The 12,913-nt window shown below is 37.7% G+C and overlaps 1 protein-coding gene across 1 annotated transcript in view; it reads left to right on the top strand.

Moving 5' to 3' along the window:
- APCDD1 (APC down-regulated 1) overlaps nt 1-12,642 on the top strand; it is a 58,575-nt gene extending 45,933 nt beyond the window's left edge. The window contains exons 4-5 of the mRNA XM_069099628.1: nt 2,618-2,939; nt 5,679-12,642. Coding sequence (XP_068955729.1) covers nt 2,618-2,939; nt 5,679-6,130 — 774 coding nt within the window. The 3' untranslated portion in view covers nt 6,131-12,642. The remainder of the gene's footprint in view (nt 1-2,617; nt 2,940-5,678) is intronic.
- Nucleotides 12,643-12,913: the final 271 nt, after the last annotated feature.

The raw sequence follows: 12,913 nt of genomic DNA, 5'->3' as shown, positions 1-12,913 counted from the left end.
TCTCTCTCTCTCTCTCTCTCTCTCTCTCTCTCTCTCTCTCTCTCTCTTTCTTTCTGTGTGTCTCTGTCTCTCTGTCTCTGTCTCTCTCTGTCTCTGTCTCTCTCCCCATGTCTTCTCCCCTCCCTACTTTTCTCTCCTTCTCTCCCCTTTCCTCTCCCCCTTCATCCCTCCCCTCTCCCCCTTTCTCCCATTTGTCTGTCTGTCTCTCTCAAAGTTTCAACACTTGCGTTTTTATCATGCTTTTATGCTCACCAAGTGCTTTATTATTTGATCTGCCCAAGAGTCCTGTTACTTTATTGGGGTGGTAAAGACATTATTAGGCCTATATACAGGCGAGGGAAATGGTGCTGAACATGGATCGTGGAAGAGAGCTGGAGCTGGAAACCAAGTCTTCTTGTCCCCAGCCAACTCCAAGTGAGTTTATCTAGACCATGTCTGTCATTTTCCCAGGCCAGATAGCAGACACTCATTTCTGCACATTCCAGTTCAGGAGGCTTTGCAGATAAATGGAGAAAGTGCTTGCCCAGTGGAGGATGGTGGTGATAGTATAAACCAGACACAGGAGAAGAAGATCCTATTAAAAACATATCTTCTGCTTTCTTCTATTAATTTAATAGCCTAAAGAGATAAAAGCAGGATATGAATTGAAAGCCTATAAAACTTCCAATCTGCCAGGCTGATAAAAGCAAATGGATGATACTTACACACTGACATCTTCAATTTGGCCTTCAGCCCTTTCCTTCTTTCGGGCGTTTTCCTTTGCTTTTTAAATAAGCACTTATTTATGAAAGCAAACAGTTCACATTTTGGTCTTTGCGTGCTTCTATTATGACATTTGTTTTTATTTTAGAAATCAGTTTTGCATCTGGGTTGGGAGGAGGTCTATATCCAATGTGTGTCCATCAGGTTCCAAGTAGGAAATTTTATTAGGTTCGATAGTTCAGCCATTTAGGTTAGTCCAAGATAGCATTAAAAGAGATATTTTATACAAGATATATCATCTGCAGGAGGCCTTTCCCAGTTTTACCCAGCACGTTCCCTTGGAGATTACCTCTCATTTATACTGTATATATCTTACATATACATCGTTCTTTGCATATTGTCTTTGTGATTGGAAAAGTTATCTCCTTGAGTCAGGGACCATCTTTTTACTTTTATTGGTATCTATAGCACTTAGCACACTGCCTGGCACACAGTAAGCACTTAAAAATGTTCTAGTTGCTTCTCTGAGGATAGTGTAGTAATAGGTGTGACTGAATTGAGAAACCATTGGATGGTTGTGACTTGGTTTAATGGAAAGCCTATGGTTTGCAACTTCAATGCCAACTTCAGTTCCTCACTCTTCCTCACCTCACATATTCCAATTAGACACTGTCTCTTTTTAAAATTTTATTTATTTATTTTGGTTTTCAACATTCATTTACACAGGATTTTGAGTTCCAAATGTCCTCCCCATCTCTCTCCTACCCCCCATACCAAGATGGCAAGGATACTGATTACCCCTTCCTTCAGTCTTCCCTCTCTTCTATTTCCCCCTCAATTCTCTTACCCTGTTTCTCCTTACTTTCTTGTAGGGCAAGATGGATTTCTTTCTTTTTTTTTCTTTTTGGAGGGGGAGGAAGGGCAGTTGGGGTTAAGTGACTTGACCAAGGTCACACAGCTAGTAAGTGTTTCAAGTGTCTGAGGCCGAATTTGAACTCAGGTCCTCCTGACTCCAGAGCCAGTACTCTATTCACTATGCCACCTAGCCACCCCATAAGATGAATTTCTATACCCCATCAGGCAGCAAGTCTTGTTGCTTCTCCCTCCACAACATCTCTCATATCCTTCCCCTTATCTATACTCATACAACCAAGCACCTTTTACTCCTCTTCCCTAGACTACAGCAGCATCACAACGAGTTTCCCTGCCATAAGTCTCTTCCTGCTTCAGTTTATCTCGCCCACGATCACCAAAATGATTTTCCTAAATCACAGGCCATGTCATACCACCTACTCAATAAGCTCCAGGCACCCCCTATTACCTCTAAGGTCAAATAAAGATCCTCTTTGGGGTGTTTAAAGTCCTGGCCCCATCTTTTCAGCCTTGTTATACATTATTCCCCTTCTCACACTTTATGGTCCCGCCAAAATTCTTGCATGTAACACTCTGTTTTCTGATTCCCTGTCTTCCCACAGGCTGTTCTCTGTTTCTAGGATGTACTTCCACCACAATTTAGAATTCTTAGTTTCCTTAAAAGTTCATATCCAGTGCCACCTACTCTACCTAAAGTCTTTTCTAATGCCCCTCAACTTCTCGTACCCTACCTTCATTAACTTGTGTGTATGTGAACAAGCAAGTATGTATCCATATCTATTTACTGCTATGTGTGTATGTCTATGTATATATGTAGAAGTATACACATACACACATATAGACACACATACATACACATGCACACAGTCTTCCCTAATAGAATTTAAGGTCCTGAAGGCAAGGACTATTTTATCTCCCTTCGTATTCTTATTGTCTAACATGATAAATAGCAACGGCAAGTCTTTAATAAATGTCTGTTGGCTGAATGATAGCTACCCTTTAGTGAGAAGGGTCTTTAACTGGGTTTCTTCTCTGATTCCAGAATCATGACCATGCCTGCATTGCATGCCGGATAATCTACCGTTCAGATGAGCACCATCCTCCAATATTGCCCCCCAAAGCTGACCTGACAATTGGCCTACATGGGGAGTGGGTGAGCCAAAGGTGTGAAGTACGCCCAGAAGTTCTCTTTCTCACTCGACACTTCATATTTCATGACAACAATAATACCTGGGAAGGGCATTATTACCACTATTCTGATCCCATCTGCAAGCATCCCACCTTCACTATTTATGCCCAGGGTCGCTACAGTCGTGGTGTACACTCTGCCAGGGTCATGGGAGGCACAGAGTTTGTGTTCAAAGGTAAGATTCCTGTCGTGAGTCAAAATTTCTTTAGGGACTGAGTGATGATGAACAAGGCTTGACCATTTCTGCTGTGGATAGGTGTACTACCACAGGAGGCATTGAGGCAAGAAATTGGAGGGGGGGGCGGAATTTTTTCTCTTAGCAGAGCCTGTCATACAATGGTTAGCAGATGGCCCACTCCTTACAGAGTAGCAAGAGCTTTGTATATTGTTACATGATTTCATGAGTTCAGGAATTCTGACTCTTGGTATTCACTTTAACATAATCCAAAACCCTAGGCTAGAATGCAAATACCATTGGGAGAGGTAATACATTTATTGAAATTCTCAAAAAAAGGTGTAAATGACCAATAGCTGATCTTTCTTAAGAGCATGTTTCATAGGGAAAAAGCAGAAAGGCACTTATTGCTGGAGGTTGTGAGGGAAAGGTATCATAGGAAAAAATAAATTATACAGAAAAGGAACCCTCACGTACTTGGAAATTTTGGTTTTGTTTTTATCTTGGTAGAGAACTTTGCATTAGATGAGGGGTTGTTAAATTGTTTTATGTTGTGCACATCTTTGGCAATTTGATGAAGTTTATGGGTCCCTTCTCAAAATAATGTGGGTTTTAAAAAATTATATTGGGAAGAAATATTAAATTTCAGCTAGAGGTTAGTTAAAATAAAGATGCAATTTTTTCCCATCCAAGTTCACAGACCTCCTGATATTGATCCATGGTGATCCATGGACCCTCATCAAGAACTGTATGAAATGCAGGAATGACTTTGGGCACAGAGTGCCAGTGAAGAACTAATGAAACACAGGGGGTGATTCATGCAATGAGGGAGTTTACAATCATTTTTATTAAGGATTATTAAACATTGGGATATATTTTCAAGAGTAGTCATAGAGTTTCCTCTTAGATGTTTTAAGATACATGTGGACACATTTCCGAGATGGTGGGTGCACAGACTTATCCAAGGGGGTCAAGGGAACATAAAATGACAGATCTAGAAGTGGAAAGGATTTCATGTTATCTGGTCCAATGCCTTCATTTTATGATTAAGGAATCTCAAGAGAGGTTAAGTGGCTTTCCCAGAGCTGACTCCAAATCCAAAGAGCTTTCCGATGCATAACAATACTGATATGGGAAGGATGACAAGATATGGACCACTTGCAATAAAGATTGTATAATCAAATTATTCTAATGTAAAATATAGCAAAGACATTTTATCTGAGTCTCATTTACCCAAATAAATCTGAGAGCATCTGGGAAGCCATATGCAGGACTCATGTTATAGAAGCAGGCAATCTAAAAGCAAGAAAAGATCTTAAATTTCATTTATTTCAACTTGTAGAGGGGTTACCTGCCCAGGTATAACATCCTTGACAAATGGTCATCCAGACTATTTGAAGATTTCTCATAATTGGGTATTTCACAGCCTCACCAGTGAGGCCATTCAAGTTTTGGATAGTAATTTTAGGAACATACCCCTTACATCAAGCCAGAGTCTTCCCCTCCACAATTTCTGAAATCCACTGTTCCTAGCTTTTTCTTCGAGGACTAAACAAAATAATTCTCATCTCTCTCCCTCTTGAAGGGTCTCCAAATTCTTGAAATATAGCTCTCAAGTTCCTTGCTGAGTTTTTTCTTCTTTAGCATAAAGGTCCCTAGCTTCTTCAGGAGATCCTCCTATGGCATGGTTTCCAAGTCCCTTACCAGTTCTTCCCTGGACATAATCCAGTTTGTTAGTTTCCTTCCTCAAATGTGGTGTGCTAAACTGCACACGATACTCTATGTGATCTGACAAGGGCAGGGGTACAGCAGAACTCTATCTCCCCTGATGTTCTAGACCAGGGGTGGGGAACCTGTGGCCTCCAGGTCACATGTGACCCTCTAGTTCCTCAAATGAAACTCTTTGACCCAATCCAAACTTTACAGAACAAATCTCCTTAATAAAAGGATTATCTAAGACACTGCCCTCCTACTAACATAAGCTAAGGTGGCATTCGCTTTCTGCTTACCACATAACAATATTGACTTTCATGGTGAGCTTTCAGTCCACTAAAATCCCTATAGCTTTCCTATGACTCCCCCATCCCTTCCGGCTTTGAGGTTCTCTGTAAAAAGATTGGGCTTTTTCTCTTCTAAATCTTTATCTACATTTTGTCTTACTGCCACAACCTAATTTCTTTCAGACCGTAGCCTTGTGGGCCTGGATTAATTTACAGAGCATGGAGAAGTGGTTGATGCTAAATCTATTAAAGACCTCAAAACATCCTATTCCATTAAAAAAAAAATTCCAGCATCCTACAGTACTGTTTAGTAGGCTATTTTTCAGTGTGATAATATTAACTTACATGATGTGATAATGTAGAAATATTTCATAAGCCATTGCTTTCTAAGGCTATAAAAATCATAATTAACAGGGGATTCCTGCAGTTGACAGAACTACCAAGGCTCAGCTTATTGGCCAAATGAAGTAAGTTTACCCTGTCACATCTGTAATTCATTTGAGGTGACTGCCATTCAAAGAAAAAGGTTCAGCTAATGCCAAATAAGAAGACTCTAGTCACATGGTGGTGGGAGGATGGGACGGAGCCTTTCTTCTTCTCCACTATCCCTTTAAAAAAATAAACAAGGACAATCTCATTGGTATATTGTATTGCTAGTATCTGCTCTAGAGGACTTCACCATCATATGCTTGCTTCTCTGGAAACAATGACTTTTTCTTTTTGTCCTCTTCCTCCATAGTGAATCACATGAAGGTCACCCCCATGGATGCAGCCACAGCCTCTCTCTTAAATGTGTTCAATGGGAATGAATGTGGAGCTGAGGGCTCATGGCAGGTTGGAATTCAGCAGGATGTGACTCACACCAATGGTTGTGTTGCCTTGGGAATTAAACTACCTCACACTGAGTACGAGATCTTCAAAATGGAACAAGATGCACGGGGTCGGTACTTACTGTACAATGGCCAGAGACCCAGTGATGGATCCAGTCCTGACCGGCCAGAAAAGAGAGCCACATCTTACCAAATGCCCTTAGTTCAATGTGCATCTTCAGCACCCAGATCAGAAGATTTAACAGAGGAGAATACAATAGGTCACTATGGGAATGGGGCACCTGAAAAGAATGTCTGTACTGTACTCCTGACTCTGATTGCATGCCTTTGGATTGTTCCACATTGGAATACCTTCAGCTAGATCTCTTTATGCTTTAAAATATATACATATATTTTATTTTCCAAACTAGGATTGCTTGGGATTTGTGGATTTTCTTTCCCAAAGAAAGGACGTTTATTCCCCCAATGCACTCAAATGCCTAAGGATTGTTGTTCTATTTCTTCTCCCCTCCCCCCTCAAACTCCACTCCCAGCCCCAGAATCATGAATGGCACTTGTTTGAAGTTTCTGCTTTGAACTTCATCCAGTCTGTTCCCTGGCCTGAGTGACTGCACAACAGTAATTGCACTTTAGGACTGCAGACGGTTTGTGGGTAGTAGATTCTTTGGGGGTTGGGATTTAAAGGGAAAAAATGATATTATTTGGCTGCGTTGAACTTTAGTTAAAAAAAAAAAAAAGATCCAGCTACATTCTTCACTGCCATTTTCCTCTTTCACTTCCTTTCCCATCTCTGGAACTGCCTCTCCTTCAAAATCTAACCATCTTGAATAGCCCTATGCAGTATTGGGTTAGTGCTGGGGGGATGGCGTCTTTTTACTTAAAGAAAATGCTTTGGTGTAGATATGTATATATTCAAAGACTCAAGGATTTATCTAAATGATCTTAACAAGTTTTATACAGAAGAAGAGAAAATTGAAAGCCTTCCTTTCAAAAGTACTGAATGGAAAATATCTGTAATTAAATTTCAAAGTAATTTAAGCTATTTTTACACATAGTTTTTTTTTTTTTTTTACTTTTAAAGAACATACTTAGTGGAGCATATGTGGCACCATTCTCTGTCCATGGTTGAGAAGAGTCAAAAGGAACCCTAGAGGTCAATTTAGTCCAATTCATTACTGTGATTTTGTTATGTTAGGTGTGTTGTTGCTTATGTGCCCTGTGTAAATAGGTAACTTGCTGGAATCAGTATGTAGAAAGCAATGTCGATATAAATCAGAGAGTAGACAGTATGTACAAGTCCTGCAAAGTGCCGCATGAATGCTGGTAATAATATGGTCCTTTTCCTAATATGCCATTTCCTTTAGTTAAAACTTTCACCCTGTCTTGTATGACATATTGTTACAGGCAAGCAGAAGTATCTAGATTTGCAATATCTTTCTTATCATCAAAAATATGTTTTTTAGAAGAAATGTTTGCTGAGAAAGGGCCTGGTATTCAGAGAAAATATAAAAATAAGTATCCTATGGAATTTGTAGCATTCATTTCATGCCATATGTGTCTTGGGTTTTGTATTAAGTCTTACTATCATATAGACTTAAGTGGGAGTCAGGTAATCAGACTAATCCTCCTAATCAGCAGTTGATTCAGTTATGTAACATGGAAAAAGCCAGTGTCTTCATTCCTCAGCCTAACCTTGTGCAAAATAAGACGTAACATTTCTGTCCCCATTTCTGTCCCGCTGAGACACTGGAAGGGTATAATGTCTGTAATGTGCTCTGGGTTCTTGGAAAAGTGTCTGTGTAAACACAAAGTATTCTTAAGAATAGAAACTAATGAAAAAAAAATGAAACAAATAGGCAACGACTGCAGATCCAGACTTAAGAGAGGTCTTGTAGAAGACAAAAAAATCAATCAGGGTTAAGATTTTATTCTATTTAATATTAAAATTAAATGCCAGTAGTATTGTCTGTGATTAAAATTTTTAAGGATCATGTGGGTGTGTACTATTAAATACATTTATTTAGATTATATTTATAAATATTACCAAGATCATGTATTCAGCATAAAAACACTGATTTGTCAAATTTACTATAGTGAAAAGAACTGGAAAAGCATTAATACTCCTATAAAATTTCTTTTATCTATGGAGTTACCCAATAAGAGGAGTAACCATTCCATCATCATAAGTCATAACAAATCTTATGAAGCATATAATATTTACTATCATAGGCTATATCAGCAATTTAACCATGAAAGTGACAGGCTAGTAGCTATTGAAATTAGAGACTCTAACCCATAGGTCTGGGAAATTGTTTTCATACTAAATACTTGCAATTTCTACAAAAATGTGTGTATATTTATATAATTTATTTTTAAAGTTGCAAGTATGTCAAGAAATATATATGCATATATGTATGTATACTATATGCATGTATCTCTGTACGAAAATGAATACATACAAACACACATGTCTTGTTAATGAGACCAAAATAGAATTCATGTGGATACAGGTCTTGTTACATTAGCAATAATGTAATTTATTAAAAATGATAACCAAGATAACACACTTATATAGGTTGGGTACAATGATGGGTTTCTTAGCCATTAATTGCTATATATAAATCTATATGTTTGGACTTACTGCATTTTTTTTTAACAAACTTACTTAGATCTAAAATCTTATTGTGGGGTGGGTCACTTAGCCCTTTTTATCTCTTATTTTGTACAATTCTTGTAAATCATATACAGAGGATATACCTGACACACTGGAGGCTTTCCTCTAGGTTTTTTTTTTATATTTTGTGGGTACCAGTGTAATCTAAATTGTCCATTGTGCATGGCCAGATAACATGCATTTTATTCCATGAATGGGGCACAGACTCTCATGGGTAATATATTATAGTCTACTTATACTCAATACATGTCTTTCTACTGCCCTTTGCATTACTTATAATTTTGAATATTTTAAGGTCACAATGTTTCATGAGTCATATCCATATAGCATCACCAGGAGAATATTGTGATTAAAGTATTTTTTTCTGGCTGCAAAATATTTGAGATTATTGAAAGTATTAAGGAATTTCTCAAATGCAATATAAGCCATTCACCTCCCATTCAGCTCAGTTCATTTTCCATTGGCAATATCCATCCAATATTTAAATCAACAAGCATTGAATGGATAAGTACTTGTATGCACTGTCCAAGATGTACATGTTGGTGGATTAACTCAGTGTGTTCTCTGTTCAGTTGAATATCATTGCCTTGGCATTGCTCATTTTTTGTACCTTTGTTCTTCTAGTGGTAGAAGAATCTCTTAAATTTCTGTGGATTTTACTAAAGAAGTTTATAAGATATGGAGCTCAATGCAATTACCACAATGACATCTATGAATAAGAACATTTAAAGAAAACCTTTATAAATAGGGAACACTTTTGCTAATGCTAGACAGGACATCTGCCATGCTACAGTCGAACATTTTAAGTGAGCTGATATCTTGCTGTATTGTGAGTAGCTTGATAAAGAATTGTTAAGCAAAGTGATCTCCTTAGTCGCATCTTTTTACAGTATATGCAGAAGATGACTCATTTGTTTGCATAGAATCAAGATTGAATATTGTCCTACCAGGTCCATTTAAAAAAAATCAACAGACACAGTAGGAGCTTTTGCCATACCATTTAGTTATAAGAATGCAAAGATGATTTTCATCAAGGCTTTATGGAACTGAGAAAGTAAACATAAGTAAGCAGTTCTTTATACCTTCATTTATGAGTAAAGTTTTCCAAAGGTCCTGCACTATTTTACCCAGATGTGCTTTAAGTATCCTACCATTCTTGGAAGAATATGGCTATACTATTTAGGAGAGTTCATACTGAAGAATACTTGAGAATTTTAACCTTAAATGGCTTTAAGATGACCATTCTTAGAAAAGATATGCTGATTTTCTGCCCCAGACTTTCAAGACTCTCTTACATTTCACTCAGTTCCAAAGCAGGAAACAAGGTACTAGCTAGGCCCACGAGGAGATAAGGAAGGGGATATTTTGCCCCAAGTATATGAGAGAAAGAGATGTCACTTTGGCCATAATGTTTCTTCTGTGCCAGAAACCCTCTTCTCATAACCTGAACACATATAATACCTCAACTCTGTGTGTGTGTGTGTTGAGGTGTAGGGGTGATTCCAATCCCATACCTTTCCTTTCAAGCCAGTTTCAGTGCCATGATTTTTCATATGGTGTCTGTTGCTACAAGTGACCTGAATTAGGAAGTTTTCTTTTTCTTGATGACAGACTCAGAAAGGATAACTCAATCCAACAATGGTCTCAGAAAGTTGTTCAGAGAGTAGGTAAAGTGATATTTATAAAACCTGAACTTCAAACTGAACCTACTGGAATAGTGACCATACGGTTCCTAAAAGCACACAAGAGTCAAAGACCACATTTGTCCAAATTGCTTGATACAATTTGCTTTTGCAAGCAATAATTACATATGCACATTAGAAGAACCAGTCTCTACATGATTAATATGTTCAAATACATCCTAAGAATTGTTTGCACACTGGCTGAAAATTCTGGTTTACCTAACAAGAATGCACCCATTCCCCATGGAAATAGAATGAAATATTGACATGTGCCAACTCAAACCCAGAAACCAATAAATGGCATCAGAGTTGCAATGTCAGGACAATTTACTCAAAAGAATTTTCCACTTGGGTTGTGGTGGGGCTTCCCAGGCCTTCCATAGGTTTTGTTAACATTTTTGCAATACCTGATTTCATAAAGGTCACAAGTAGCCCTATCTGTTTAAGCTAAATGTAGTGGCCATGGACACATGAAAGAAAAAATGGCCAGATGCCTCCTTTTCTTTTCTAGTTTCATAAGGAGATTCATAACCATTTTTTCCTCAACATTAAGGATTTTGCATGCCCCTTACCTGTGCCGTTCACAGAGCCAGTTTGGACTCTTCAAAACCATATGGTGCTACAACTTGATCTATCTCACTACTTGGGTCACAATAACCTTTGCTCATAGAATGTGTAAACTGTAGCAATGAAGCTTACTACCCTATTCCCACCACTCTTTTCTAACTCCTCTAACACAATCCTATTCTCCAGAAACTTATGTGAATAGCACTATTCTACCATTGGGAGAAATTTAGGTTAATTTAGATTTCCAACTTCTACATCAACTACGACACAATTCTGCCAACATTTTTGACAAGAGCACATAGCAATCCAAGGGAGACCAGACTCTAGATTGTAAACATCATGGAGGCAATGGGACTATTACTTGGATAACACATAGGGTTTTAAACTAGACCAAAAATGTATTTATCTCCTCTGACAGAAGTGAACTCAGATAAATGGCTTCCAGAAGAAAGATTTTCCACACATGTGTTATTAGCCATCAGTAAGAGTATCTATCAAATTATCTTTCATTCTGCTATGAACAGCAGGCCTCAATATTGCGAACTGAGGCAAACCTCCAAAGGAGTAAAGTCTCAGGAATTTTAGGAATGGGAATCCTTAAAAGCCCAGTCCTCCACAGGTTGTAGAAAGTAAATGACCTAGGAGGAGAAACCCTTCCAGAGGCTAGCTCAATATTACGATAAATGAGGTGGAATAGCCTCCATCTAGAGCCATGAGGATCACGTTCAGGACACTTTCCTATTTCCTATAAAGGACTTATAGGCTCTTACTGTCTGGAATGCACTACAGAGCATCTTATTTCCATACAGCTTGTCTCTTCTGCTGGAATGTGAGCTCTTAAAGGGCAGGGATTCTTTTTTGCTCGTTTAGGTTTTTTTTGTTTTTCACCATTTTTTGTATCCCTAATGCTTAGCACAGTGCCTGGCCTATATAATAAGTACTTAATACATGCTTATTGGCTAATCAATATTCACTTTGGAAATAGACAAGTAGAAAAAGAATCAACTTTGCAGGAGATGCTGTAGAAAATTTAGAGTTGTTTGATGAGAAAAGATGTTTCACAATGTGAGTTATTTGGGAAATATTGAGAAATGGTATTCTGCATCATGCTCTTTATTAAAGAGAGTAGCTAATAAGCTTCATACTAATATTCTCAACTATCAGATCACACTTGCAATTTTTGATAGCGTGTAAGCTCCTCGAGGGCAAGCAGGGACTGTTTCATTTTGTCTTTGTATTCCCAGTGCCTAGCTCAGTGGCTGGAACATAGGAAGTGATACATAAATGCTTTTTGATGGCTTAATTATGACAGAGAACACTGAAAAGAACACTAGAGATTGCCTCCTGTATTACCCATTACCTGGGTAAAAGCAATGTTAAGGGGAAGAAACTGCACAATATACCATAGTTTGGCAGCATAATGGCATTAGAATAGGGTTACTTAGGGTAAATAGAAGAATCTGGGGAAAGGATTGTAATGAGAAGATTGCCTTGTCCTACTATTACTACTATCATAACATGCCAAGAATAAACAGGTGCCTTAGCAAAAGGTGGGACTGTTTGTCTCATAAGCTATTTTTCCTTAAGCTTTTAAAATGTAAGTTCTTCCTAGCAATAAAGGGAATACACAATACATGTACTGTAACAAAGTTAAAAGCAATAATGTCCTTGTAGATGTCTGTCATTTACATAGAGATTTCTTGTCTTTTTCATGAAGCAATATATTTTTAACTCGGAATCTAGACGTTTTTCCCCATTTCTAGTGCTTTTCCAGTGTCAGGGTCTTTTTATTTGTATTTTTTATTCAGCATTTATGTTTTGTAAATATACAAAGCACTTCTTCTCTTCCACTCTATGTTCCAGATTACATTGCTGGAGAAATTTGAATAACTGTTAAAAGACTGTCTAAAATAAAGGCAGTCAAATAAAGCACTAATTCCCCTCAAGAAAGTGTCATGATGAGTTATTGTTTCTAAACAGGTGAAAAAACAGAATTTGAAAACATTTGACTGCATTTAAGATTTGTGTTTCTTTTAAAGATAGAGAAAATGGAAATAAGAAAAATAACAATTTGAATATTTTATTTTCAAATGCCATTTAATATCAGGTCAATAGGTTCATTTTATTTTACATGGGTACATATTTTAGTTCAAGTCAGTAAGCATACATTTAGTACTCAAAATGAAACTCACTAGGTCAGATAAAACTCAAAATGTGATAC

This window comes from Petaurus breviceps, unplaced genomic scaffold (genome assembly GCF_028583685.1).
Source record: "Petaurus breviceps papuanus isolate PSGF00001 unplaced genomic scaffold, PetGlider_PUasm1.0 38, whole genome shotgun sequence".
NCBI classification, from domain to species: Eukaryota; Metazoa; Chordata; class Mammalia; order Diprotodontia; family Petauridae; genus Petaurus; species Petaurus breviceps.
The sequence above is the reverse complement of the archived record's forward strand: the minus strand, read 5'-3'. Positions and strand labels throughout refer to the sequence as shown.